Genomic DNA, 26227 nt, shown 5'->3' with positions numbered 1-26227 from the left:
AAGGTTATTGTGGAAAATAAAAGGTCATGGTGCAGGCAGTAACATATTGGCACAGATAGAAAATTGGCTAGTTATCAGGAAACAGAGAATAGACATAAATGGGTCATTTTCTACTTGGCAAGATGTAACGAGTGGTGTGCCACCATGATCAGTGCTGCGGCCTCATCTTTTTACAATTTATCTAAATGACTTGGATGAAAGGACCGAAGATATGGTTGCTAAATTTGCTGATGACACAAAGATAGGTAGAAAAAAAAAGTTGTGAAGAGGACATAGGGAGGCTACAAAGGGATACAGATAGATTAAGTGCGCGGGCAGAGATCTGGCTAATAGAGATCTTTGGAAAATCTGAAATTGTCCATTTTTTTTAGTTTTAGTTTTAGAGATACAGCACTGAAACAGGCCCTTCGGCCCACCGAGTCTGTGCCGACCATCAACCACCCATTTATACTAATCCTACACTAATCCCATATTCCTACCACATCCCCACCTGTCCCTATATTTCCCTACCACCTACCTATACTAGGGGCAATTTAGCAGGAAGAATAAAAAAGAAGCATTTAATCTAAATGGTGGGAGATTGCAGAGCTTGGAGATGCAGAGGGATCTGGGTGCCCTAGTGCATGAATTGCGGAAGGTTAGTATGCAGGTACGGCAAGTAATTAGGAAAGCTAATAGAATGTCATTGTTTATTGCAATGGGAATTGAATACAAAAGTATGGAGGTTATGCTTCAGTTATACAGGACATTGGTGAGACTACATCTGGAGTATTGAGCTCCTTATTTAAGGAAGTATGTAAATGCATTGGAGGCAGTACAGAGAAGGTTTACTAGACTAGTACTTGGAATGGACAGGTTGACTTATGTGGATAGGTTGGACAGGCTAGGTTTGTATCTGCTGGAGTTAAGAAGAGTAAGCGGCAACTTGATTGAAACATGCAAGATCCTGACAGGTCTTGACAGGGTGGATCTGAAAAGGATGTTTCCTCTTATGGGAGAATGTAGAACTAGGGGCCACTGTTTTAAAAATAAGGGGTTGTCCATTTAAGACAGAGATGAGGAGAAATTTTTCTCTCAAAGGGTCGTGAGCTTTTGGAACTCTCACTCTCTTCCTCACAAGATGGTGGAAGCAGAGTCTTTGATTATTTTTAAGACAGAGGTAGATAGAGTCTTGATACGCAAGGGGGTGAAAGGTTATTGGGGGTAGGCAGGAATGTGGAATTAAGGTTACAATCAGAGCAGCCATGATCTTGTTGAATGGCAGAGCAGGCTTGAGGGGCCGAGTGGCCTATCCCTGCTCCTAATTCAGATGTTCGTATGTTTGTTTCGCTACAACGCCCTGTCATGCTACTGAAACATCTAATCCAACAGTAGTGGTCCTGGGTTTGGAAGCTGCTGTCAAGGAAGTCTTGGTGATTTGCTGGAGGTCATCTTGCAGATAGTACACACTGCTGCTATGGAACACCAGTGGTGGGAGTGAATGCTTAGGGTGGTGGAATGGGGTTCCAATCAAGCAAGCTGCTTTGTCATCGATGGACAAGCTGCTTGAGTGTTGTTGGAGCTGCACTCATCCAGTTCAGTGCAGAGTATTCCATCATACTCCTGGCTTGTGCCTTGTAAATTATGGAAAGACTGTGGAGAGTTAGGAGGTGAGTGACTTGTCACAGAATACTCAAGACTCTGACCTGCTCTAGAAGCCAAAATATTTATGTGGATGGTCTAGTTAAGTTTCAGGTCAATGGTGACCCCAGTATATTGATGGTTGGGGATTCAGTGATGGTAATGCCATTAAACATCTACGGCAGATGTTTAGATTTTCTCTTGGAGATGGTCATTGCCTGGCATTGTGTGGCACAATTGTTAATTGCCACTTTTCAGTCCAATCTGAATGTTGTCCAGGTCTTGCTGTATGCTGGCCCAGACTGCTTCATTATCTGAGGAGTCTCAAATGGATTTGAACACTGTGCAATCATCAGCAAACATCCCACTTCTGAAGTTATGATGGAGGGAAGTCATTGATGAAGTAGCTGAAGAACCCCTGCTGTGATGTACTGGAGCTGAGATGATTGGTCTTCAACAACCACAACCATCTTCCATTGTGCTACATATCGCTCCAGCCATGGGACCGTTTTCCTCCTGATTCCCACTTACTTCAAATTTAGTTGGACTCCTTGATGCCATATTCAATCAAATACTGCCTCGATGTCAAGAGCAGTTATTCTCAACTCTCCTCTGGAATTTAGCTCTTTTGTCCATATTTGGACCAAGGCTGTAATGTGGTCTGGAGCCAGTGGTCTTGATGGAACTCCATCCGATCATCGATGAGCAGGTTATTGCTGAGTAAGTAGTGCTTGACAGTAGTGATGATGACACCTTCCATCACTTTGCTGATAATTGAGAATAGACTGATGAGGTGTTAATTGGCCAGTTTATATTTGTCCTGCTTCTTGTGGACAGGATATATCTGGGCAATCGAGTAGATGCCAGTGTTGCAGCTGTACTGGAACAGCTTGGCTAGAAGTGCGGCCAGTTCTGGAGAACAAGCTTTCAGCTCTACAAATGGGATGCTGTCAGGGCCCAAAGCCTTTGCAGTATCCGATAAGTTCAGCCTTTCATGATATTGTTACGACTGACCACTCCAGTCAAGCCCCCAATCAAAGCATACGATTCTGATTGTGATGGGAGAAATGCACTGTTAATTCAATCCCGTCCCTCCATCTAACATAGCATTTTAAACTTTCCAAATTGTACTGTCTATTAACCCCCAAATGAGGCTAACCAAACCAGGTGTCTTTAAATCAACAAATTAAATGTTTAATTGAAAAACTAAATTCTTAAACACCACGAAGATATAAACAACATTTAAAATAGAAAAATTTAGAGTCCTTGCAAATTTACACTCCTGCCGGATGTGGAGCAGTCCAAGGTTGCTTGATGTCCTCACAGCTGTGCAATGAAGAAAAAAGGTTCTTCAACACTAGAACAGTCCGTAGTCTAATCCAAAAGTTGAAATTGTTGCTTTCCTTCTCCAGCAATGAATTTCTACAATTAAGAACTTGCAAAAACTTTTTAATAAATCAGTTTGGCTTTAGAATTTTTGGGGGATAAAAGATTGTCACAGTCTAATTTCCTTTCTTTCCATTTAAATTTTCAGAGATCTCTGTTTTGCCTTGACTTTTTAGAATTTTGAGAGAGAATAATAAATAAACAGACTAAATTCTCTTCCTTCAGTTTTAAATGGTCTGTTTCTCCTTTCGGGTGCTAACACTCAGCTGTCTGTCTGTTTCCTCTGTTAGAAGAGACTGCTTTTTCACTATAAGCCAGTTCAAAATTAAATTGTAACAAATATATATCGCGATGCTCAGTCCGAGTGGCTGTATCCAAGGCAATGAGAATGCGCCCTTTGTATCGCAGACTCCAAATGGCTGTAACCCGGGGCAATGAAAATGCATCTTTTGACTTCTGGAGCCTGCTGCCTTAAAGCAGTATGTCTCCTTTTTCCAGCCTTAAATTCGTCCCCCCAAAAAACTACAGGATCATAAAAATACACGTGGAGTGAATTGATTTGGCTGATTACTGGCTTCTGTGATTCTGGCGTCTTCAGGAGAAGACAAAGACGCATCATCGACTTGGCACTTCAGGCTGAAGATGACTGCAAATGTTTCAGCCTTGTCTTTTGCACTCACGTGCTGGACTCCCCAATCATTGAGAATGGGGAGGTTCATGGAGCCTCCTCCTCCCATTAGTTGTTTAATTGTCCACCACCATTTATGACTTGATGTAGCAGGACTGCAGAAGTTTAATCTGATCCATAAATTGTGGGATTGCTTAGCTCTGTCTATGGCATGCTGCCTTCTCTGTATTGTGTGCGTGAGGTCCTCTGTTGTAGCTTCACCAGGTTGGCACCACATTTTTATGTACATCTGGTGCTGATCCCGGGTTGCTCTTCTGCACTCCTCATTGAGCCAGGGCCCTGGCTTAGTGGCAGTGGTACAGTGAGGGATATGACAGGCAATGAGCTTATAGAGGTTACAGGTTACATGAGGTTACAGATTGTGGTAGAATATAATTTTGCTGCTGCTGATGGCCCACAGAGCCTTATGGATGCCCAATTTTGAGCTCCTAGATGTGTTTGGAATCTATCCCATTTATATGGTGCCATACCACATGATGTACAGTGTCCTCCATGTGAAGATGGGCCTTCATCTCCACAAGAACTGTGTGATGGTCACTCCTATCCTTCTCTGTGGCCATTTTGCCAGGGTCCTCAAAATAGGCAGCCCAGGAGGCTGCCTGAAGCAAATGTGCACCTAATTTAAGTATCTAATTTGAAGTCCTCTGTTGCTTGTAAATCAAATTAAGGGAAAATCTTCCCCATGACTTATTTATGGGGCATTGTTCTGTAGATACCAGTGATCTTCTGGTATCTTCCCAAAGTAGCTATTGTTCATGTGTGAGGTTTGTCTACAAATGTCAGTAAGCTATTGATAATGAGCTTAATCTTGTTCTCACCCAAGCATATACACACCTAGTAGATGTCATTGGATGTTGATTAGGGATTTAAACTGGAGCCAATTTTCTACTAAGGCTTATTGTTTGCATTTCCCACCATCAACTTGGCCGAGTTCAGTTAGCTCAGATTAGTGTAATACCTATAGGACCTTCCTGCTGCATTGCTCAGTGGAGTAGTTTCGGAAACCAATGACAGCACTTCAAAAACTTGTAGTTCTCTGTATCTTGATACATTTTTGTGCTGAAAGGTTCTGCAGCACAAAATATCAAAATAAATAATATTTTCAAAGCCTAATAATACAGTTTATGTGTTCATCTGCAGTCTGATATTATCATGCATTATTTAATCCCATCTGTTGTGATTCCTGGTTTTTTTTCTCTTCTGTATTGTGAAAGCATTTTTTATGAGAAGCAAATATTCTTGATATTCACTGATAACACTGGGTAGTTCAGCATTTCCCCTTTTCACCCTTAACACATGCTACATTCTGCTACCATTATAAATTCAGTTGCATTCATTTCTCATTTACAATTATAGCTGTGCAGAGTTCTAAGTGTTGAGTGAAACTATTTATCATTTTAATTTTCATTTTATATATTTTAATTTTTTTGAATGTTTCATTGGATGCAGATTCAGTTAGATTGTGACAAGGAGTAATTGTACCATTTTTTTTTCAACTGTTGCATGATCCCCACATTTTCACACTTTAAGCTATGTTTGAGTTGAATATTATCCCAATATCTTTTCCATTGTTTTTCCAAAAAAAAGATAGGATTTATGAAAAATTCGCTGTCTCAATGTAGGTCTTACTCTCCATTCTTGTTTGATGTATCGCTTTCAGCCCTTAACTCAATGACAACTGCTTTTCATAGAAACATAGGCAATGGCAGTCGGCCATTCAGCCTTTCGAGCCTGTTCTGCCATTCATAGGTCTGGCTGATCTGTACCTCAACTCTATTTACCCTCTTTGCTCCATCTCCCTTGATAACCTTACCCAACAAAAATCTATTGATTGTCTGCAACATATTAAATAAAATCTCACTATTCCAGCAACAAATTGCACTATCCACAGCATCTGGAGAAACTCTCAGAGGGAGGTCACTTCCAAAAAAAAATTCAAACCAATAAGTTTTTCCATGATTATTGATGTCTTGCTTATGAGAGGTATTATTGGAAATCTCAAAACAACATGCTTCCATGCATATCAAATATCAATAACATTTATTTGCGACTCAACTTTGTTACTAAAAATTTCATGAATAAAATATGCATTAAGTACATATGAGGAAAGAAATATTTATGCCAGGAATCACTGTTATTAGAGGACAAATGCTCAACTCTTGGTGTGTGATTCCTTACTCCACTATTTCAAAGGAATTAACATATTTAAAATCAACACGTTAATATCGATGTTAAACAACATAGGGCTGAATTTTATTAGTGCGCCGCAAATCGCGGTGGCACACTCAGATATCAGCGATGTGCCCGCGCACATTGGTTGCCGCTGAGCCCCCACAATATTATTAACAATATAATAATATTATATTATTGAAAGGAGCCGGCACCATTTTTAAAGGGCTTTAAGCCCTTAGAAGACATTTGAATTTTTAAGACAATTTTTACATTGGCTTTAAAAAAATTAAATAAAAGCTGCAGGCCCTTTCCCATACCACCTCCCCCAATGTTTTTTTAATGGGCCCATATGCTGAACGTCAACTTTATTCCCACCCTGATCTTTCCCCCTAACCTCGTCTCATTTGCCCTTCAACCCCTTCCCACCATCCCCACAGCTAATAAAAAATGTTTTCTCCGCTTCCCCAATATCCCCCCCCATCCTGATAATTTCACTCCTCCCCCTCCCCACCAGTGTCTTGCTTCTGAACTCCATTCAGAGTTCCGAAGGCGTACGAGTTGCGGCCGGCGCCCATAATATCGGCTTGGGACAGCTGCCGGGACAAGGTAGGTTTATTTGCATCTGCTTTTAATTAATTTCAATATTTAAATGAAGGCGGCGGGGGTGGGGGTTCACACCGAGGTCGCGCCGCCGGCGGTAAAGTGCGGTGGGGCCTTCTCGGCCTCATGGGTCATGGTGGGTCTCTCCCACAAGTATTTTATGGTACCCCCCCACCATGAACCATGACGTTGAAGAGCTGGTAAAATCCAGCCCATAATGTCATACAAAAGGGTGATGCATTTAGGACCATAGAAAAATTACAGCACAGAAGGAGGCCATTCAGCCCATCATTTCCATGCCAGCTGAAAAAAACTAGCTGTCTAATCTAATCCCACCTTCCAGCACCTGGTCCATAGCTTTGCAGGTTGTAACACTTCAGGTGCATGTCCATGTACCTTTTAAAAGAATTGAGGGTTTCTGCCTCCACCACCGTACCTGGCAGTTTTGTTCCTTAATATTTGTTCCTTCATATCATCAACAATAATTACTAGGCTAGAGTGACAATTTGTAAAATGTGTTTCGTTATAGCAAAGTTCAAGGTAATTCAATATGACTTTTCTATACATATACGTTTCTTCAGTAGTAGAGGAGTTCAGGTACTATATCATTCCATTCCCTTCATCATTATAATTAGCCTGGATTGCAGAACAGATGGGTGCCCCTCAATGATTACCTTCATCAATGCAATTTTATGGTAAGCTGATGGAATCGTTTTGCATTTACAATCTTGTGATTTGGATAATGTTTTCCTCTCCATCCACCTTATTGCTGAATTGACCAGATTATCTTCCACAGTTCATTCTAACTAACATGAAGAATTCTCTCTCATAATTTCCCTGCCACTCACCGGCCTATAATTTCCTGGATTATCCTTGCTACCCTTCTTAAACAAAAGAACAACATTGGCTATTCTCCAGTCCTCTGGGACCTCACCTGTAGCCAATGAGGATGCAAAGATTTCTGTCAAGGCCCCAGCAATTTCTTCCCTTGCCTCCCTCAGTATTCTGGGGTAGATCCCATCAGGCCCAGAGGACTTATCTACCTTAATGCTTTGCAAGACACCCAACACCTCCTCCTTTTTGATAATTTTTGTTGACCTGCAGCAACAATCTTATAGGGGGAGCAGTTTATAGTTGCAAGGAAAATATTAGTAGCACCTGAAGTAGCAAGCAGATTGAATGTTGGAATCCTTACAGGCTCAAAATAAGTACCTCCATTAAAAAATAGGAATGCCAAACGTCACAGCAGTCAAAGATGCCTTTAATGTAGACTCAAAATGGCTACCTTCCAACTTCTACTGCCTATAGTTGGTGGAAGGGAGTTGGAACTGGTGGTATTAATGCAGACACATATAAAAATAGTGTCAGAGGTCATAACTACATCATCAGCCCTCAACATTCATTTATTCATTCGGCCCCTTCCTGTTCTTCATGGCAGTTCTAGCTACATAAATTAAGAGCGGCCTGAAAATTAGAAAGGGTGGATAATGAGAGATAAGTTAGTGCTTCAGTTTTCTATGAAATTTTTGTCCAGCTGCTGCTCCTTTTTTGTAGATATAAATGGGGTAGTAGGGACTTTTCTTTCCTCTATTTTTTCCTGTGATGTTTTTCCTTATTTCATTTCTCTGAATTGATAAATGATAGTTAATGGGTATCTGTATCTCACCTTCATGCTGTATATATTTGGACAAACAGGGGTTGAATAGTGGGTGTTCTCATGGTCGCCTGCTGCAAATTTGGTGGAAGATCTTCAGAAATGCCTGACAAACCAAGTAAATGCTGATAATGCTGTCTCTCGAGGATTACTGTGATGTTTCACTGATGTTATGGTGCATGATCAGGTGACTCCTTTCGTGTCAACCATTGTTCAGTGGGTGGCACTCTCATCTCTGACTCAGAAGATTATGGGTTCTCGTCTCACCCCAGAGACTTGAGCCCAAAATCTAGGCTGACACTGCAGTGCAATACTGAGAGAGTGCTGAACTGTCAGAGGTGCCGTCTTTCACCCATTGAAGTGAATATAAAAGATTCCACTATTTTAAAAAAGAGCAGGGGCATTCTCTCCAGTTCTCTTCATTCATGGGATGTGGGCAACGCTGGCCAGGCCAGCATTTATTGCCCATCCCTAATTGCCCTTGAGAAGGTGGTGGTGAGCTGCCTTCTTGAACCGCCGCAGTCCATTTGGGGTTGGTATACCCACAGTGCTGTTAGGAAGGGAGTTCCAGGATTTTGACCCAGCGACAGTGAAGGAACGGTGATATAGTTCCAAGTGAGGATGGTGTGTGACTTGGAGGGGAACTTGCAGGTGGTGGTGTTCCCATGTATTTGCTGCCCTTGTCCTTCTAGTTGGTAGAGGTCGCGGGTTTGGAAGGTGCTGTCTAAGGAGCCTTGGTGCATTGGTGCATGTACTCCTCAGCCAATACCAATAAACCAGATTATCTGGTCTCAAATCTGAGATGCAAGGTTCTGAGTTCAAGTCTCATGCCAGGGCTTGAGCACAAAAATCAAGGTTGACACTCCAGTGCAGTACTGAGTAAATGCTGTCCTGTCAAAGGTGTCGTCTTTCAGACGAGACGTTAAACTGAGGCCCCATCTGCCTGTTCGGGTGGATGTCAAAGATCCCACAGCACTGTTTTGAAGAACAGGGGACTTATCCCCTGTGTCCTGGCTAATATTTGTCCCTCAATCAACATCACAAAAACGGATTATCTCGTCATTATCTCATTGATGTTTGTGGGAGTTTACTGTGCATAAATTGGCTGCTGCATTTCCTTCATTACAACAGCGACTGCACTTCAAAAAGTACTTCATTGGCTGTAAAGTGCTTTGAGATGTCCAGTGGTCATGACAAGTGGCGGGGTGGCACAGTGGTGCAGTGGTTAGCACCGCAGCCTCACAGCTCCAGCGACCCGGGTTCAATTCTGGGTACTGCCTGTGTGGAGTTTGCAAGTTCTCCCTGTGTCTGCGTGGGTTTTCTCTGGGTGCTCCGGTTTCCTCCCACAGCCAAAAAGACTTGCAGGTTGGTAGGTAAATTGGCCATTATAAATTGCCCCTAGTATAGGTAGGTGGTAGGGAAATATATAGGGACAGGTGGGGATGTGGTAGGAATATGGAATTAGTGTAGGATTAGTATGAATGGGTGATGGTTGACACAGACTCGGTGGGCTGAAGGGCCTGTTTCAGTGCTGTATCTCTAAACATAACTGCAAGTCTTTCTTCTTTTTATTATCTCATTGCTGTCTGTGGGACCTTGCTATGTGCAAATTGGTTGCTGTGTTTCCTACATTACAACACATCAGAAAGTACTTAATTAGCTATAAAGTGATTTGGGATGCGCCGTAGACATGAAAGGTGCTAGATAAGTGCAAGTTCTTTCTTTTCTAAGGGGCTTTACCTCATGAGGTCTCCAACACTGGACATTTCCATTCAGCCCTGTTTCTGCTTTGACATCTGCATCTGTGCATCAAATATTGATCGTGGAATATGATCAGGAATGAGCACCTTGTCCAATTTTTCTCTTCTTAACACAGAGGCCAACTGTAATGCTGCATTGGCTGAGATGGACTATGCAGCACAGAGCACAAATCAAACCTGCGAACTTTGTGGTCTGTATGGTTGAGTGTACATTTATTTACAGAGCCACGAAAATCCTTGGTAATAAATTATAACAATTATGATCAATTTGATGAAATAGTAAAGAATTTCTTCTAAATATATTTTTAAAAAAAGATAGTTGGGGCATATATTCTAAACAGAAAGTTCTTCAGAGCTTTCAGTGAACATCAACGCAAGCTTGAGGAACAGGAGCTCATTTACTGATTAGCCACACTACAGCCTGCCAGACTGAACATTGAGTTCAATAATTTCAGAGCATTATGGGCCCCCTTTTAATTTGTAGTTATTTTTCTTTTTTCTTTTTATTTTATTTTAGTTTGTTTCATCATTTTGTTTTACCATGTGCCTGCCCAGTTTTTTTTATTTATGTGCTTTGGGCCAGGGCTGTTCAGTTTTCAATCCATTAACACCTGCTCTGTGCTAACCTTTGTCTTTCAGCACACTATTAACATACCATTTGCCTTTGCTCCATGTCCTTCTTGTCAGTTATTCTCTGTGACCCCGTCCCTATCAAAACTTCTGTTTTGTTATCTCTCCCCCAATGGGGAGGTGGTGGCACAGTGGTATTGTCACTGGACTAATAACCCAGAATACAGCTCTGGGGACATGGGTTCGAAACCCACCACAGCAGAAGGTGCAATTTGAGTTCAATTAACAAATCAGAAATTTATGGCCATGAAACAATTGTTGTTAAAAACCCATCTGGTTCACTAATGCCCTTTAGGGAAAGAAATCTGCTGTCCTTACCTGGTCTGGACTTCAGGCCCACAGCAATCATGGTTGACTCTTATCTGCCTTCTGAAATGGCCTAGCAAGCCATTCAGTTGTATCTAACTGTTATGAATCCAATAAAAAGGAATGAAACCAGACGGACCACCTGGCATCGACCTAGGCACTGGAAATGACAATGGGAAACCCTGCAAAGTCCTCTTTACTAACATCTGGGGGCTTGTGCCAAAGTTGGGAGAGCTGTCCCTGTCCCACAGATGAGTCAAGCAACAGCCTGGCATAGTCATACTCATGGAATCATACCTGACAGACAATGTCCCCGATACACCAGCAGAGGTGGTGGCACAGTGATATACAGTAGGGAGGAGGGAGTTACCCTGGGAGTCCTCAACATTGACTCCGGACCCTATGAAGTTTCAAGACATCAGGTCAAACATGGGCAAGGAAACCTCCTGCTGATTACCACCAACTGCCCTCCCTCCGTTGATGAGTCAGTTCTCCTCCACATTGAACACCACATGGAGGAAGCACTGAGGGTGGCAAGGGCACAGAATGTACTCTGGGTGGGGGACTTCAATGTCCATTATCTAGGTTGGCTCACTAGCACCACTACTGGGCGGGTCCAAAAGGACATAGCTGCTAGACTGGGTCTGCGGCAGGTGGTGAGGGAAAAACATACTTGACCTTGGCCTCACCAATCTGCCTGCCAGAGATGCATCTGTCCGTGACAGTATTGGTGACCACCGCACAGTCCTTGTGGAGAAGAAGTCCCGCCTTCACATTGAGGATACCGTCCATCATGTTGTGTGGCACTATGGCCATGCTAAATGGGATAGATTTCGAACAGATCTAGCAATGCAAAACTGGGCATCCATGAAGCGCTGTGGGCCATCAGCAGCAGCAGAATTGTACTCAGCCACAATCTATAACATCATGGCCCAGCATTTCCCCTACTCTACCATTACCATCAAGCCAGGAAACCAACCCTGGTTCAATGAAGAGTGCAAGAGGGCATGCCAGGAGCAGTACCAGGCATACCTCAAAATGAGGTGCCAACCTGGTGAAGCTACAACAGAGGACTACTTGCATGCCAAACTGCATAAGCAGCATGCAATAGACAGAGCTAAGCGATCCCATAACCAACGGATCAGATCTAAGCTCTGCAGTCCTGCCACTTCCAGCCGTGAATGGTGGTGGACAATTAAACAACTAACTGGAGGAGGTGGCTCCACAAAGGTCACCATCCTGTATGATGGGGGAGCCCAGCACATCAGTGCGGAAGATAAGGCAGAAGCATTTGCAACAATCTTCAGCCAGTAGTGCCGAGTTAATAATCCATCTTGGCCTTCTCCTGAAGTTTCCAGCATCACAGATGCCAGACTTCAGCCAATTTGATTCACTCCGCATGATATCAAGAAACGACTGAAGGCACTGGATACTGAAAAGGTTATGGGCCCTGACAATATTCCGGCAATAGTACTGAAAACCTGTGCTCCAGAACTTGCCACGCCACTAGCCAAGCTGTTCCAATACAGCTACAACACTGGCATCCACCTGGCAATGTGGAAAATTGCCCAGGTATGCCCTATACACAAAAAGCAGGACAAGTCCAACCCGGCCAATTACTGCCCCATCAGTCTACACTCGATCATTAGTAAAGTGATGGAAGGTATCATCAACAGTGCCTCAGCAGCACTTGCTTAGCAATAACCTGCTCAGTGATGCTCAGTTTGGGCTCCGCCAGGGCCACTCAGCTCCTGACCTTATTACAGCCTTGGTTCAAACATGGACAAAAGAGCTGAACATAAGAGGTGAGGTGAAATTGACTGCCCTTGACATCAAGGCAGCATTTGACCAAGTATGGCATCAAGGAGCCCTAGCAAAACTGAAGTCAATGGGAATCAGGGGGAAAACTCTCCGCTGGTTGGAGTCATACCCAACGTAAAGGAAGATGGTTGTGGTTGTTGGAGGTCAATCATCTGAGCTCCAGGACATTACTCCAGGAGTTCCTCAGGGCAGTGTCCTCGGCCCAACCATCTTCAGTTGCTTTATTAATTCAATTCAATATTATCCTTCAATCATAAGGTCAGAAGTAGGGATGTTCACTGATGATTGCACAATGTTCAGCACCTGTGTCTGCGTGGGTTTTCTCCGGGTGCTCCGGTTTCCTCCCACAAGCCAAAAGACTTGCAGGTTGGCAGGTAAATTGGCCATTATAAATTGTCACTAGTATAGGTAGGTGGTAGGGAAATATAGGGACAGGTGGGGATGTTTGGTAGGAATATGGGATTAGTGTAGGATTAGTATAAATGGGTGGTTGATGGTCGGCACAGACTCGGTGGGCCGAAGGTCCTGTTTCAGTGCTGTATCTCTAATCATAATCATCATTCACGACTCCTCAGATACTGAAGCAGTCCATGTAGAAATGCAGCAAGACCTGGACAATATCCAGGCTTGCGCTGATAAGTGGCAAGTAACATTCGCACCACACAAGTGCCATGCAATGAATATGTCCAACAAGAGTTGGCAGACAGGAAACAAAGAGTAGGAATAAACAGGTCTTTTTCTGAAGGGCAGACAGTGGGATATTGCAGGGATCGGTGCTAGGACCCCAGATATTCACAATATATATTAATGATTTAGATGAGGGAACTAAATGTAATATCTCCAAATTTGCAGATGACACAAAACTGGGTGGGACGGTGAGTTGTGAGGAGGATGCAGAGAGGGTTCAGGATGATTTGGACAAGTTGAGTGAGTGGGCAAATGCATAGCAGATGCAGTATAATGTGGATAAATGTGATTCGAGTACAGGAGCAAGGATGTCTTGCTGCAATTATAGACGGCCTTGATGAGGCCACACCTGGAATATTGGGTGCAGTTTTGGTCTCCTTATCTGAGGAAGGATGTTCTTGCTATAGAGGGAGTGCAGCAAAGGTTTTCCAGACTGATTCCTGGGATGGCGGGACTGACATATGAAGAGAGATTGCGTTGGTTAGGATTCTATTCACTGGAGTTCAGAAAAATGTGGGGGGATCTCATAGAAACCTATAAAATTCTAACAGGGCTTGAAAGGGTAGATGCAGGAAGGATGTTCCCGATGGTGGGGGAGTCCAGAATCAGGGGTCATAGTCTCAGGATACGGGGGAAACCTTTCAGGACTGAGATGAGAAGAAATTTCTTCACCCAGAGAGTGGTGAGCCTGTGTAATTCACTACCACAGAAAGCAGTTGAGACAAAAACATTGTATATTTTCAAGAAGGAGCTAGATGTAGCTCTTGGGGCGAAAGGGGTCAAAAGATATGGGGGGAAAGCGGGAAAAGGTTACTGAGTTCGATGATCAGCCATGATCATAATGAATGGCGGAGGGCCGAATTGCCTACTCCTTCTCCTGTTTTCTATGTTTCTATGTAAGAGAGAAGCTAACCCCTTTGACATTCAATGGTATTACCATCACAGAATCCCCCACTATCAACATCCTTGGGGCTACCATTGACCAGAAACTAAACTGGGAGTAGCCATATAAATACTATGGCTACAAGAGCAGGTCAGAGGCTAGGAATCCTGTGGTGAGTAACTCATCTCCTGACTCACCAAAGCCTGTCCACCACCTACATGGCACAAGTCAGGAGTGTGATGGAATACTTTCCACTTGCCTGGATGGGTGTAGCTCCAACAACACTCAAGAAGCTCGACACATCCAGGACAAAGCAGCCCACTTGATTGGCACACCATCCACAAACATTCACTCCCTCCATCACCGACGCACAGTGCAGCAGTGTGTACCATCTACAAGATGCACTGCAGCAATGCACCAAGGCCCCTTAGACAGCACCTTCCAAACCAGTGACCTCTACCAACTAGAAGGACAAGGGAAGCAAATGCATTGGAGCACCACCACCTGTAAGTTCCCCTCCAAGTCACACACCATCCTGACTTGGAACTATATCGCCATTCCTTCACTGTCGCTGGGTCAAAGTCCTGGAACTTCCTTCCTAACTGCACCGTTGGTGTACCTACACCACATGGACTGCAGCGGTTCAAGAAGGCAGCTTCCCAGCACCTTCTCAAGGGCAATTAGGGATGGGCAATAAATGCTGGACTAGCCAGTGACGCCCACATCCCATGATTGAAATAAAAAAAAACCTGCTTAAAACCTATTACATTTCTAACCTTTGCCAGTTCTGATGAAAGGTCACTGACCTGAAACGTTAACTCTGCTTCTCTCTCCACAGATGCTGCCAGACCTGCTGAGTATTGCCAGCATTTCTTGTTTTTATTTCAGATTTTCAGCATCTGCAGTATTTTGCTCTTTGTTTTTCTTTTATTGTTGCAAGTTCTTCTCCTAGTTTTGTCATCACATATAAAATCTCATTTGTGCAAGTATTTACCTGCAGTGGAGCAAGAAGTTGCAGAATTTTTGTCAAAGGAACCTGCATCAAATTTCTCCTTATTGCTAAGTGCTTTTGTCTTTTACAGCCATCTTGTTGCAATTATATTCAACTTTACTGGGAGCTAATTCATTCTTTTAATCCATCACTGTGGCCATCTGGCAGTAATTTGTGGCATACAGAAATTAGCCTTTATCAATGACAAGGCTTCTGAACTGAACAGAAAAATCATTAAATCTCATTATCTGAGTGTGCACATTTATATTGTAAGATTTGTTTCAATACTTGATTATTTAGATTGTCCACGAACACATTAAATTAACTAATCCCTTGTGACAAAAATAGTTAAATTGAAATTTAGCTAGAGGATGTTAATGTTGAAGTTTATGTGCAGTAAGGTGCTCCATATGTGGGATTGGGAAGAGCTGAAAAAATACAAATGAGATATTACATGTGATGGTAAAACTAGGAGAAGAAATTTGTGTTTAGAATATACACCCAACTATCTTTTTAAAAGATATATTTAGAAGAAATTCCTTACTATTTTATCAAATTTCCTCTCTCTCAACAGGGATTGACTATTTCTTACATGGATAAGGCTATCAAATTGGATAAAGGCAGATAATTTGGCCATACAGAGTTGTTTTTTGGGCTTGAACAGACCTACACAGCCCCCATATGGTGGGTGGGAAATGTGCACACATTTCTGGCTGGAAGGAAGTCGCCTGGCATATTGGTGAAGGAAAAATAGGCCTCCAGGGCCCACGCCTGAAACAGGCGTTAGGCTCTTTGCATATGCAAACTGATTTTGCTTGCAATCAGTAAAACCAGACATTATGACGGCCTGCAACCCTCAAGTTAAGATTTTCAAATTTACTTACCTGAACGTGAAGCCCAGAGGAGCACGAATGCTTCCCACAACTCCTCATTTAAAGAAAGTTACTTGCAACTGTGGCTCTCCCACCCTGATCTCCACTGCTTCTGACTCCTCTTCCTTAATCACAGCAGCTCTGGACTTTTGGCCTCCTATCCTCCACCTCCTCGGCCTCCGTACCTGACATGAAATCTCCGATCTTCACCCACCCAACTCCCTCATACCAGCTTGACTTCCCTGAGAGCCACTGTACAGTTAACAATTGCCCAGCCTTGGTCTCATTCACTCCGGCTTACTATTCATGCCATGACCACTATAATTTAATGAGACACCTCAGGCCTCACCAGTTGCAGGGCATGTACACTGTGTACCCCAATCTTGTCTGTCCCATGCATTCAAAAATGGGCAGAATTTCCAGGCCAGGGAGTTAAGGTACAGAATCACCATGATCGAATAGAATGGGAGAACAGGCTCGAGGAGCTGAATAACATTCTCCTTTGCCTATGTAAGAAAGTTGTCATTTAAAAAAAGTCAGAAATCACATTTTATAAGAAATGCAAATAAATTCATTTTAAGTATTTGTGTTTTTAATAGACATTGCGAGATTAATTGAGAGAGAGAAAAAAACTTTTTCCCTTTAGACCCATTCGATACAAGAAAATTACATGGTGAAGGATTAGAGATGGAGAAATAAAAAAAATGTTCAGGAATTATAAGGTGGTGAGTTACTTATATTCTTCATCTTTTTAAAGCAAAACAAAATAACTTCTTACTGTCCAGTTGGTAAAACTAAACTTTGCAGTTGCTGTGCATTTACTAAAATGTTGAAAGAAAGAAAAAACTTGCATTTGTCTAGCATCTTTTACAACCTCAGAACATCCCAAACTGTTTTACAACCAATGAAGTACATTTAAAGTGTAGTCTCTGTTGTAATCAAGGAAACATAGCAACAAATTTATGCACAGCAAGCTCCCACTAACAGCAAAGTGATAATGAGCAGATAATCTGTTCCTGTGACATTGATTAAAGGATAAACATCAGCCAGGGCACCATGGATAACTCCATTGCTCTTTTTCAGAATAGTGCCATGGTATCTTTCACATTCATCTGAGAGGGCAGAAAGAGTCATTGCACCTCTGATGGTGTAGTACGCCCTCAGTTTTGCACCTAAGCATATCAGCACAGATTTTTCTGCTCAAGTCCTGCAGTGGATTTGAACCCTCAACCTTCGGGACTTGTGGACGAAAGTCGACAACTGTGCCATGGCTGACACTCAGAGATGGATTTTTAACCCCAATGGAGCTGAGCATAGAGGTGGACGGTATGAAAATTCGTGGCGCCAGCCGGTGAGCCGGTTTGCCAGCACCATCCCACCCCTGGGCCATTTTCCCAGAGGTGAGATGGGGGTGGGGGAGGTGGCAACTGGGAGCAGGTAGCCGATTGACAGGAATTAAAGATTAATTAAGGCCTATTGTCAGAGGCTATCTGGAATTTTCCAGACGGCATCTGGGCCCCCGAGGTATCAGGGACTAGGCCAGTTGCCAGGACTGCCTCCAAGTGGCAGGCCAGGGGCAGGGCTCCAAGCAAGCTTTGAGGCCCTCCCCACTTGCCTGGCCACAGCTGCAGCCACAATTCGCCCTGTGGAGGGGCTTTCCCTCCAAAATAGTGGCCCAGCTCCTTAGCCTTTTCCTTATTTCAAAGTTTAAAAAGTTGGAGAGAGGGCACCTCCATCTTGAAGAGCCCTCCCTCTCTCTTACCTGAAAAGGCAGGCTGCTACTTCTTCTGAGCTGGAGGACTCCCATTGGCTTTCCAGCTTCAAGAGCCCACCCACCCTCCTTAATTGGGTGTCCAGCTCACCCTTTGGGTACTAATTGACCAATTCAGGGAAACTCACAGCTGGTTGACTGTTGCCCAAAGAGTGACCACCTTTTGACCCTGGCATCAGGGCCCCTACCCAAAACTCAAAATCCTGCCCTTAGCTGCTAACAGTTAGTTGCTAACTAGCCTGATATTAAATTGCTGCTTCTATTATCAATCTTGAAATTATTAGTTTTAAGTTACTGATCATTCAAAGTGGCAATTCTATTTAGGTTTTACTGTCAAGAATTTCTTTTCACACAAAGAAGGAATAAAATTAGCAAAAGAAGTCTTGAATTTATACAGCCTCTTTCTTCTCCAGAAGTCCCAAAGTGCTTCACAGCCAATTAATTATTTTCAAGTGCAGTTCCCTGTTGTTAAGTAGGTAAATGGGGCAGCCAATCTACACACAGCTAGGTCCTTCAAACAGCAATAAGGTGAATGACTAGTTACAAGTTCTTGTTGGAGTTGGTTGAAGAATCAATATTGGCCAGGACACTGGGAGATCTCCTTACTGTTCTTTGGAGAAACGCCACAGGATCTTTTACCACCACTGGAATGGGCAGGCATGACCCCAGTTTGAAATCTCAACCAAATGATGGCATCTCTGACAATGCAGCAGAGTCACCGTGCTGTAGTGAAGTGTCAGTATATATTATATGGCGATATGGCTTGGACCCATAACTTATCATCAAGGAACCATCATGTTGTCAGGGAGTTTTGTCATTGTATTATCATTCATACCCATGCTCATAACACAAGAACACAAGAAATAGGAGCAGAAGTAGACCATATGGCCCATCGAGCCTGCTCCGCCATTCAAAACGATCATGGCTGATCTTGGGCTTCAATTCCACTTTCCTGTCTGCTCCCCATATCCCTTGATTCCCCGTGAGACCAAAATCCATCTATCCCAGCCTTTAATGTATTCAATGATGGAGCATCCATAACCCTCTGGGGTAGAGAATTCCAAAGATTCATAACCCCTTGAGTACAGTAATTTCTCCTCATCTCAGTAAACTTCAGACCATTCATAATTTAATATATCTTGCAGTACTGGTAGTACAATGAGATATTAATTACAAATATATCAACATATTTATGTGAAATTCCTTTTCCACTAACTTAATAAAAGATATTGAGCCATCAATTTAAATGGGATTAACAGCCGATTAAAATGTGCAATTTCAAAGGAACACATAAAAGCTTGCTCAGTACAGTTTCAACCCACTGGATTTATAAAGTTTATACATGCTAAAACTTATTCATAATTGTGAACAAATATTCAGAGTCCTTTTTCCCACCTAGAATTATTAATTGGACAGCAATACTGACAGGATAATACAAGTTCCATGAAGCAAAAAGTCTTTTTATAACACTTGATGTCTAAGTTTATGTAAGCTGACAAAGTAAAATTGTGTTATTTGCATCAGAACATTTCTTGCAGCGCTTACATTAATATAGTCGACAGAGATGATAAAATCTAGGTCTCCATGCTGTACTTCTTGAAACCTTCCAAGAAAATCTGAGTGTGCAGTTGCTATGGTAACTGCCAAGGTTGTCTGAACTATTACCTAAAGGATATAAATCCCCAAAGTACATGACTAGACAATACACCCCTTCTCAATAACACTGTGTCAACAGAGGCATGATTTATTTCCTGCAGTGTTTTCTGCAGCTTTAACGAAATCAAGAACATTCTAACCCTTCTCCTCTGCTTTATTATGTCTGAAATCTAACAGTTAAATAGGGATTAACATTTTTTCTACATTGCATTAAAGGCAGATATTTTTCTTTATTCTTTGAGAATTTGCACTGCCCTCTCCTTTTCTAAAAGCTGTGACTCATTTTTGGCAGAGTTCCCCAGGCACTGATAGTCACTCATGTACTTTACCCAATTTTACATTACAAAACAACAATGAATTTGGACACATTAGAAAAGCTTCTGCATGGAGTAAACAACAGTAGATAATCTACAATATAAGGGTGATTTCATGGACTGGAAAAATGTTTTACAATTTTTGTTACTTTCGATCAAAAAAACTATATCAACTAGTGAAGATGTACAAGAATTTTATTAATCCTTTGAGTTTATTTGATTCTCATTTAATTATGTTTTAACATAACATACTTTGTTTAGTTTGACATTCATAAAATGTTATTGATTAAACAAGTTTAAATGACCGCATATTGATTATTGGGCAAATCTTTTAAGTGTCTTAGAAATATAAAAATAAAGATTAATATTCAAACTACAAAAACAGCAATGCAAAAAGCATATTCTGTTCCAAGCAGGGTAAGTAAAACAAATCAGAATTTCATGACAAAACTTAACTTTGTAATAATCTTCTGAGTAATTGATACCATGGAGGTGATACAGACCTGTTTTTTATCTGAAAAATGGGCAGCTGGCAGTGCACAATTGTTGGGGTGGGGTGGGGGAGTGGGTTGGAGTGGGGTACCTAGCCTGCCCATTAGATGCCAAGGCCCAACTGATGCAATTTTCAGCTGTGCTTGCAAATGGGCACATAACATGCCTGCTTGAAACAGGAGGGAACCTGCTTAACATATGCCAATTGGGTCCTACACAAGCTACAAATAGTTAGAACTTGTACTGTGCATCCTCTGGCCATTGGTATGGTGAGCCATTTCACCTGCCCTCCTTAAAGGGACCGCTGGAGCTCACTCAAAGTATGGCCAGGATATTTTGGGGGAATTTTTGGGTGGCCGAGAGCAGCAAAAATGATTGTCATCACCCGATTAAAATAATGCAAGCTGTATTTGGCTGCTGAACGAATCTCCCTCTGATGCTCCTCCTGCCTCCATTTACCACTGATTGTTGGCTTGCCTAGCTCAGGAGACTCCGGTCTTTTTGTCCGCCCACCCATTTTCACCCTCTCCACCATGTGAAAAGCTGCCCACAACTGCTGATCAAGGGTTATTTTAACTGTGAGCGACAGATGATAGCATATGGGCCGTGCATGGTAGAGAGCGAGGCGGATCGCTGTAGGCTCCAGGAAGATATTGATGGTCTGGTCAGATGGGCAGAAACATGGCAAATGGAATTCAACTTGGAGAAGTGTGAGATGATGCATTTGGGAAGGTCAAACAAGGCAAAGGAATACATGACTAATGGGAAAATACTGAGAAGTGTCGAGGGAGTGAGGGACCTTGGAGTGAATGTCCACAGATCCCTGAAGGTAGCAGGACAGGTCGATGAGGTGGTTCAAAAGGCATATGGAATACTTTCCTTTATTAGCTGAGGTATAGAATACAAGAGCAGGGAGGTTATGCTGGAACTGCATAACTCATTGGTTAGGCCACAACTTGAGTACTGTGTGCAGTTCTGGTCACCTCATTACAGAAAGGATGTAATTGCACTAGAGAGGGTACAGAGGAAATTTACGAGGATGTTGTCAGGACTGGAAGAATGCACCTATGAGGAAAGATTGGCTCGGCTGGGGTTGTTCTCCTTGGAACAGAGAAGGCTGAGGGGAGATCTGATTGAAATGTACAAAATTTTGAGGGGCCTGGATAGAGTGGAGGTGAAGGGTCTATTCACCTTAGCAGAGAGGTCAGTGTCGAGGGGGCATAGATTTAAAAGTGATTGGTAAAAAAATTAGAGGGAAAATGAGGAAAAACATTTCACCCAGAGGGTGGTGATGGTCTGGAACTCACTACCTGAAAGGGTAGTTGAGGCAGAAATCCTCAACTTATTCAAAAGGAGTCTGGATATGTACCTCAAGTGCCATAAGCTGCAGGACTATGGATCAAATGCTGGAAGATGTAATTTGAATAAGTGAATCGTTTTTCGGCTGGCACAGACACAATGGGCCAAGTGGCCTCTTTCTGTGCCTTAAACTTTGTATGATTCTATGATTATATACCTCAACTCGTTTTCCTTTCTGACAAATTCAGAGGAGAGAAAGATCAACAGGATATGTTGGATATGAAAAGGAACAGATTCAGCAAATGATGCCTTCACCGTCCATCGTCCTCCTAGTTGAATCGGCAGAATAGCAGCCACCCAGCCCCACCCCCACTCCGTACAGATAGGGAGGAAAACTGAATAAATAGGTAAGAAAGTTGTTCATGTTATAAAAAGAAAGCTAAGCAAGGAACTAAGTGCAACAACCTTGATTCATTGGTTATACTATGTGTATCCACGGCTTAGCTTTTACTCCTGTGGTCGACAATTTTTCCTATTTACCTTGTTCTTCAAAGCTTATGGCTATCTCACCTCAGGGTGCTGATTTGTGAAGTTGGGGGGGTGCGGGGTCCCAAAAATCTTCTAGATATCTCATCAGTCATTCTCCATACCTGAATCCTCATATTGCACTATGACCTGGAGAGGCATTACAAGGGTTTTACCCAGTCCCTTACCCAAGCATTCAGATAGGCATTGCTTCAGTTGGAGTCAACGGATAGTGTTTAGCCACCAAACTAACCCAGATTCGCTGGGTAATGATCGGGAGTAGGAACTTGGGCTGTTTCCCACTAATTTAACCCTGGTTCACTGCTTAATGGTCAGGAGCAAGAAACTGATCCCCGCACTCTAATCCAGAGACACTGTGTAATTATAAGGAGTGGGAGCCTGGACTGAATGCAGTTAGAAGCCTGGCTACTATTTCCCCCTCCCTAGCCTTATGGCTATTGGGCTAACTGTAGCACACCTTCTGTTCCTCATGCAGAGATCAGCATGTGGAATTATTTCTCACCTTTATGTCACTTCCTCCTACGCTAAAGATCCCCTTTGGCCATTTTAGGCCATTCTAATGCAAATGAGGTACTGACAGTATGATGCAGTATGTATTCCTTATTTTTACATGGCAGGACTTTATAAATTTGTTTGTAGTAGAAAACCAAAATGCTGGCCAAAATAAAGCACCCTTTCCAGACTGTGGCAGAGATTTTAAAATTATAGCTGTTCTGGCAGACATCGCACTATAGTCTATAGTCATATAGTCTATAGTCATGCTGATTGACTGCTCCTAGCATGTGCTCAGTTTTCTACAGCACCTCTGTTTCTTTATTTCGGCAGTGCCCTGGCAACACTGGCAGACCAGCTGAGTCTCCTAGTCATGTCCACTGTTATATGAAGTAGCAAATTCACAAAAATCAAAAGAATAAATCATCCCTCCCCTTTTCTTTCTGCATTTGATACTTCAGTCTAGCCTTTTTCACTTTATCTGCAAAATGTACCAACAGCCCGAGAAAAATAAATCAAAATGGAATTCTCCCTGATTGCTTCACTTTTAAATGAATCATAATTGTACTAATTCAATTCTGATTGCAAGGAAACATGTCCCTGGTTTCCTGAATTCTTTATGTTATGGTAAGAGTTTACATCACAGACAAATGATTAATACTAGTGAAATTTAGCCACAGAAACAATATTTAACTTTTTTATTTTGGCTTGAAACTACCTTATTGTTATCATTAGTAGGGCCACAGTGGAAAAGAATAAGCAGATGGCATCTTGATGTAATAAAAACTTGCTACATGAGCGAATGCTTTCTTGAGCCCTGCTGGCAGTTTCCTATGCCTGCTTGTAAGGTAGTTTTACTGTCAACAGCAGGAGAAATTTCATGTTACTGTTATTGGTAAACAAAAAAGCAACATTTAGTCACCATTGATGGGAACATTGAACCCATACAGTTCTACAACTTTTTCAATATTCAGTTCATCATGGAAGTATTATCACACTTCATTACAGAGTACAGCCTGCTTCAGTACAATGGCTTGTAAAGACAGGACAAACAAAGCGATGCCTTTGTCATACCCTATTAATACTGAAGTTCATGTTGCTAACTTAGTTGGCTTTCTCCACTCCAGAAGCTGTTCACTAAATTCACAGACCTAGGGCGTTGGGAATGTTGGTGGGGGGCAATGAAGATTGGTGCGGCTGAAGCCCGCCTTCGACCCCAACAGGCCCCATGCCGATCTCGACGGCGGCAGTGAGGCCATCCGCCCTGCCACTTTGCGACGGGACCCCCATTTAAATATGTAATCTAATTTACATACCTGATTTAATGAAGGTCCTGTTGCCCCCTAAACCGCTGCACCGATCATCATTCGGGCAGCCAACAATGCCCCACCTTCGAATCTATGTTCGGGGAAACGTGGTGTGACATCTATGGGGAGGGGGGAGGAGGATTCTTTCTCTCTGCGGGAGGGGGGAAGCGAGATTAAAACAATGCAGATTGATGGTGAGGGTAGGGGGCGTGATGGAAAGGGGTAAAGGGCAAAGTTGCCAAACTTTGAAGGGAAGAAAGGGCAAATTCTCAGTATTCGCATGCTTGGGGGGGAAAAGGGCACGCATGGCCGGAAATGCCCTTGTGGAGTGGGTGTGGGACAATGCATTCAAAGATCATGTAATTCTGTTTTGTTGCAGTGTAACTTACCTGGCCCTTTAATTTTTAAATGTCCATTAAGGACTGTAAGACTTTAAAAGTGCCTGCCATTGATTGTGATGGCTTGCCCACCCCCGCCACATCATCGTGAGGGGTGGGCACTGTGGCCTTGCAAATAAGACGCCATGTTTGAAATCGTGGTGGCTCCGTGACGCAGTGCCCATGCGGGCTGGGCGCATTTCTTTACATCCTAAAAAAAGTTTTACATACTAATCATAATTCGTGTTGGTCTTGGCTCAGTGGTGGCACTCTCACCTCTGAATCAGGAAGTAATCAGTTCAAACCCATTCCACAGACTTGCTGACATAAACTAGACTGACACATCAGCGTAGCACTGAAGAAGTGCTGCACTGTTACAGGTTTTCAACTTTTTGTTTCAACTTTAAACCGAGGCCCTCTCAGATGGACAGGAAAGATCCCAAGGCACTATTCAGGTAACAGCGAGGCAGTTCTCCCAGTGTCCTGGCCAACATCTGTCCCTCACCCAACACCACCAGAAACAAATGATCTGGTTATTTACCTCATTGTTCTTTTTGTTAAATTGCAGCCTACAAATTGACTGCTTCATTTCCCCTGTTGCAACAGTAACTATGGGGGGAATTTTGATGCCCAAAAATGGGTGGGTTTGGGTTCGGGTGGGATGTTAAATCGTTAAAAAACTGAATCTCGACCCCAAGCTTCTCACTTCTGGTTTTAATGGGGTGGGGGCATGGCGGACAACCAACCAACTTTCAGGAGGTCAGCTTGCAATTTAAGTATGATAATGAGGCTGTGTGCCTCATATTTATCCACCATTTTAAATTTTACCCTGGACGGCTGAGTTTCCCGGGCCTTGGGAAACTTGGCGGATAAAGGGAGGTGTGGACTGCTGAATCTGGGAGGTAAGTGCCTTTCCACATATCGGCTGCAGCCAGCTTACCTGCTTGAGCAACACCCTGCAATTGGACACCCCCTCTTTGACCCATCTCATTTACCCCCTAACCCACCTGATTTTCCCCCCAAACCTTCCGATATCCTCCATGAGGCCTCCGATCTCAACCCCACCCAATCCTTCTGATCTTCTCCCCACTCTGGCCTCTGACCTTCCTGGAGGCCTGTGGAATCTGTTCACTCCCTGCTCTGGCCTCCCTGATGTTGTCTGCGGGTTCCAATCTTCCTTCCCCTCCTCCACCCCGCATCAGATTCCCTCATGTTGTCTTCGGACTCTGATTACCTGCACCCAGCCTCCCCGATGTTGCCTGGGGGCTCTGATCACCTTCTACCTTCCCGATGTCCCTCGGCTCAGGACTTTGATCTTCCTCCCCAATTCCTCTCTCCCTCCCGAGTCTTTGCTCCCTGGCTAAGACCTGCTGCCAAAAGCTTACCCGCACATCAGCCAGACAGCCTCTCAATCTGGCTGGCTGCACCTGGAAAATTGAGACAAAAAATGGTAATCAGGTGCTGCCATTAAAATCAGCAGGTCCTGAGGGGGACTCATTCTTCCGGATTTCCCAACCTCAATCCAGACCCAACCCCACCCCCACCCATTGACCCTCTCCACCTCCAAGTTAATACCCAGCCCTATATTTCAAAATACTGTGTCGGCTGTGAAGCACTTTGGAAAATCTTAAGCTTGTGAAATACACTAAGTAAATGCAACTTCTTTTCTTTCTGCAAAATGTACTAATAATCACTTTTTTTAATAGCTATAACACGGACCATTGTTGTTTAATATTGACTTGGTTGAAGAGCGCATGCTCAATAGTGAAAATTGCAAAAATTAACAGCCAGGTTTTTGTGGATGTATGACAATTTGTATTTTAAATAATGTGATGGACATCAGTGTTGTAGAATGGGAGATTATTTTCCATTTTCAGTGTCAAAATTAAACACTCCAACATCA

The 26227-nt window shown here is 43.0% G+C and overlaps 1 protein-coding gene across 5 annotated transcripts in view; it reads right to left on the bottom strand.

The window, feature by feature from the left end:
- The window catches only part of LOC137376076 (protocadherin gamma-C5-like), a 187358-nt gene that overhangs the window by 133093 nt on the left and 28038 nt on the right, over positions 1–26227 (bottom strand). Inside the window, exon 4 of one of the 5 annotated variants that reach the window (XR_010976129.1) lies at positions 23957–24098. The exons of 3 other annotated variants lie outside the window; for them this stretch is intronic. Coding sequence is in view for 1 of the 2 variants with exons in the window: in XM_068044092.1 (XP_067900193.1) it covers positions 25717–25751 (35 nt within the window). In the remaining variant the exon portion in view is untranslated. Of the gene's footprint in view, positions 1–23956; positions 24099–25674; positions 25752–26227 lie in introns of those variants that run through there. One more of the 5 variants, XM_068044092.1, reaches the window with a different exon arrangement.

Source organism: Heterodontus francisci, chromosome 12 (assembly GCF_036365525.1).
Source record: "Heterodontus francisci isolate sHetFra1 chromosome 12, sHetFra1.hap1, whole genome shotgun sequence".
In the NCBI taxonomy this organism is placed as follows: Eukaryota; Metazoa; Chordata; class Chondrichthyes; order Heterodontiformes; family Heterodontidae; genus Heterodontus; species Heterodontus francisci.
This window is presented reverse-complemented; position numbering and strand designations above follow the sequence as displayed.